Genomic DNA, 3,512 nt, shown 5'->3' with positions numbered 1-3,512 from the left:
GGCCTCCCACACAAGGCACGCCTGCCCCCCAGCACCAAGATTTCCCATACCGCCCCTATCTGCAGCAGCCACCGCTGACATCCTTGGCCCGCGATCTGCGGCCCCGCATGTCGGTCGAGCGCGTCGTTATCAAAACGGTGGCTGCAGCCCGCCGGGTTCCTGATACGGTTCCTCTCAGGAAGATTCGGCCCGATGCGAGACGTTGGATCGGCATCCAACGGCTGCGTCCCGCGACGGTTCGCCGCCCACGGCGACACGCCCTGCAGATCTCGGCTTGGCCCGTACGCTGCCGGCCCACGCTCCTCCACGCAAACAAACACGTCGCGCAGCGCAGGCAGCAGTAGCCCCCGCTCCGCTCCTTTCGCAACACTGTTCGGTGGAATGCCTCACTAGTAGTCACTGGTAGGGCTCCTGGCTCCAGGTCCAACCCACTCTGCCCCCCCCACGCCGCCGTTCCCCACTGAGCAAACCCCGCCGCCGCCGCCGCCGACGAGATGAAGGGGGCAATGCCGCCGCGGCCGTTCATGATGCCGGGCCCGGGGGGCCCGATGCCGCCCCCGCAGCAGCAGTTCGGGCTGGTGGAGACGCGGCCCCCGCTGGCGGCCGTGCTGCGTCCGCGCTTCAACATCCCAGGCCTCCACCCCTCGGCCGCCGCCGCCGCCGCGGCCACGGGCGCGGGCAAGATCGCCTCCACCTACGACCTCGTCGAGCCGATGCGGTTCCTCTACGTGCACGTCGTCAAGGCGCGGGACCTCCCCGCGGTGTCCGCCACGGGCGCCATCGACCCTTTCGTCGAGGTCAAGCTCGGCAACTTCAAGGGCACCACGGCCGTCAAGGCGGCCAGCCACAACCCGTCCTGGCAGCAGGTCTTCGCCTTCTCCGCCACGCACCTCCAGTCCCATCTGCTCGAGGTCGCGCTCAAGGCCAAGGATCTCGCCGGCGACGACCTCGTCGGACGCGTCGTCTTCGACCTCGCCGAGGTGCCCGTCCGCGTGCCCCCGGACTCGCCGCTCGCGCCGCAGTGGTACCGCCTCGAGGCCAAGCGCGGCGACAAGCTGCCCCATGGGGAGATCATGCTCTCCGTCTGGCTCGGCACCCAGGCCGACGAGGCGTTCCCGGACGCCTGGCACTCCGACGCGCACGCCGCCGCGGGACCCGCGGCCGTCGCGTCCACGCGCGCCAAGGTATACTTCTCGCCCAAGCTCGTGTACCTCCGCGTCGCGGCCATCGGCGCCCAGGACCTCATCCCGCACGACACCTCGCGCCCGATGAGCGCCTGCGTCAAGCTGCAGCTCGCTGGCCAGGTGCGCCGCACGCGCCCCGGCGCGCCGCCGGGGACGCCCAACCCGATTTGGAACGAGGAGTTCATGTTCGTCGCCTCGGAGCCCTTCGACGAGCCGCTCGTCGTCACCGTCGAGGACCGCGTCGCGCCTGGCCGCGACGAGATGCTCGGCCGCATTGTGCTGCCCCTCGCGGCAGCAATGCCGCGGCACGACCACTTCGGCAAGCCCGTGGAGCCACGGTGGTACAGCCTCATGCGCCCCTCCGATGATCCTGACAAGAAGGAAATCAAGTTCGCAAGCAAGATACAGATTCGGATGTCCCTTGATTTTGGGTATCATGTTCTTGACGAGTCCACCTACTACAGCAGTGATCTGCAGCCATCATCAAAGCCTGCAAGGAAACCAAGCATTGGGATGCTTGAGCTGGGAGTTCTGGGTGCGCGGAACTTGATACCGATGAAGCCCAAGGATGGACGCACCACAGATGCCTATTGTGTGGCCAAATATGGACCGAAGTGGGTGCGCACCAGGACTATTCTTGACACGCTGAATCCACAATGGAATGAGCAGTATACTTGGGAGGTGTTTGATCCTTGCACCGTTATCACGGTGGTGGTGTTTGACAATGGCCAAATTGGGAAGAATGGTGGAGGCCCAGATCAGCGGATTGGAAAGGTCAGGATCCGGCTCTCTACACTGGAGACTGACAGAGTGTACACACATTTCTACCCTTTGCTGGTTTTACATCCAAGTGGACTCAAGAAGACTGGCGAGCTTCATTTGGCTGTGCGGTTTACCTGCACAGCTTGGGTGAACATGATGGCGCTGTATGGTCGTCCGCTGCTTCCGAAGATGCACTACACACAGCCGATCGCAGTGATGCAATTGGACTACCTGAGGCACCAGGCAATGCAGATTGTTGCAGCAAGACTCAGCCGTGCTGAGCCCCCGCTGCGCAGGGAGATTGTGGAATACATGCTCGATGTGGACTCACATATGTTTAGTCTCCGGCGCAGCAAGGCTAATTTTCATCGGATTACCTCACTGTTCTTTGGTTTTCTGGCAATGCTCAAGTGGTATGATGGCATCAGAAGCTGGCGGAACCCAATCACAACAATGCTAGTACACATGCTGTTCCTGATACTGATCTGCTACCCGGAGCTCATCCTGCCTACTGTCTTCCTCTACATGTTCATGATTGGGCTGTGGAACTATCGGTACAGGCCAAGGCATCCGTCGCACATGGATACTAAGCTGTCCCATGCTGAGCTGACACACCCTGATGAGCTTGATGAGGAGTTTGACACATTCCCTTCCTCAAGACCAGCTGAGATTGTAAGGATGCGCTACGACAGGCTGAGGAGCGTCGGAGGCCGTGTGCAGACTGTGGTTGGGGACCTGGCAACACAAGGCGAGAGAGCCCATGCTTTGCTGAGCTGGAGGGACCCTCGGGCCACCGCCATCTTCATTTTCTTATCCCTGGTGGTCGCCATTGTGCTGTACGTGACGCCGTTCCAGGTTTTGATGGTGATAGGCATGCTCTACCTGCTGCGACATCCCCGGTTCCGCAGCAGGATGCCCTCCGTGCCTTTCAACTTCTACAGGAGACTGCCTGCCAAGTCTGATATGCTTCTTTGAGATTCAGCGTAAGAGAGACATGTGCAAGTCATGCTTATTTATGTCTGTTCCGCTCGGTTCCTTCTGGTTAGCATCAGATCAGATGTGAATATACCTGATGAGTTCATATATTAGAGGTCATTAGTGTCCCAGCAATAAGGTGTCGGTTTAATGGTTTATTTGCTTGGTTATGCCAAAGAAAGGGAACCACTGGATCCCTTTTGAGTTTTGGGATAGTGACAGGAGGTTTTTGGGTGCAGAAATGTAATGTTAACTTCAGGTTATTAGCTTATAGAACTAAAGGCAGGAACAATGTTATCCCCCGTGTATTATGTGTTTGTACTATTTGTGCCGATTTTGTTTGTGTTTCAGTGATCTTTTCCCTGCACCTGGTTCATGCTGTTTGTGTTTGTGTGACCATGTTTTGTTCGAACCACTCACCTTGTCTGGGTTCACTGGACATGCCCTGCTTGCTGTAGTTGTACTCCTTGTTCGTTCGCCCAAAAAAAAGGGTACTCTTTGTTAAGAGGCGGTTTTGCCGTGTTGGTTGTTGGTGACAAATTTTGCCCGTTGCCAGGGTTTTGTCATCGCTGCAAGATTGTTGCTTTGGTT

General features: G+C 58.7%; 1 protein-coding gene across 1 annotated transcript; it reads left to right on the top strand.

The window, feature by feature from the left end:
• On the top strand, positions 313-3,295 carry LOC8058500 (FT-interacting protein 1). The gene has a single exon (XM_002441104.2). The coding sequence runs from the start codon at positions 495-497 to the stop codon at positions 2,919-2,921; it is 2,427 nt and encodes an 808-aa protein (XP_002441149.1). The 5' UTR covers positions 313-494; the 3' UTR covers positions 2,922-3,295.

Source organism: Sorghum bicolor, chromosome 9 (genome assembly GCF_000003195.3).
Source record: "Sorghum bicolor cultivar BTx623 chromosome 9, Sorghum_bicolor_NCBIv3, whole genome shotgun sequence".
NCBI classification, from domain to species: Eukaryota; Viridiplantae; Streptophyta; class Magnoliopsida; order Poales; family Poaceae; genus Sorghum; species Sorghum bicolor.
The sequence above is the reverse complement of the archived record's forward strand: the minus strand, read 5'-3'. Positions and strand labels throughout refer to the sequence as shown.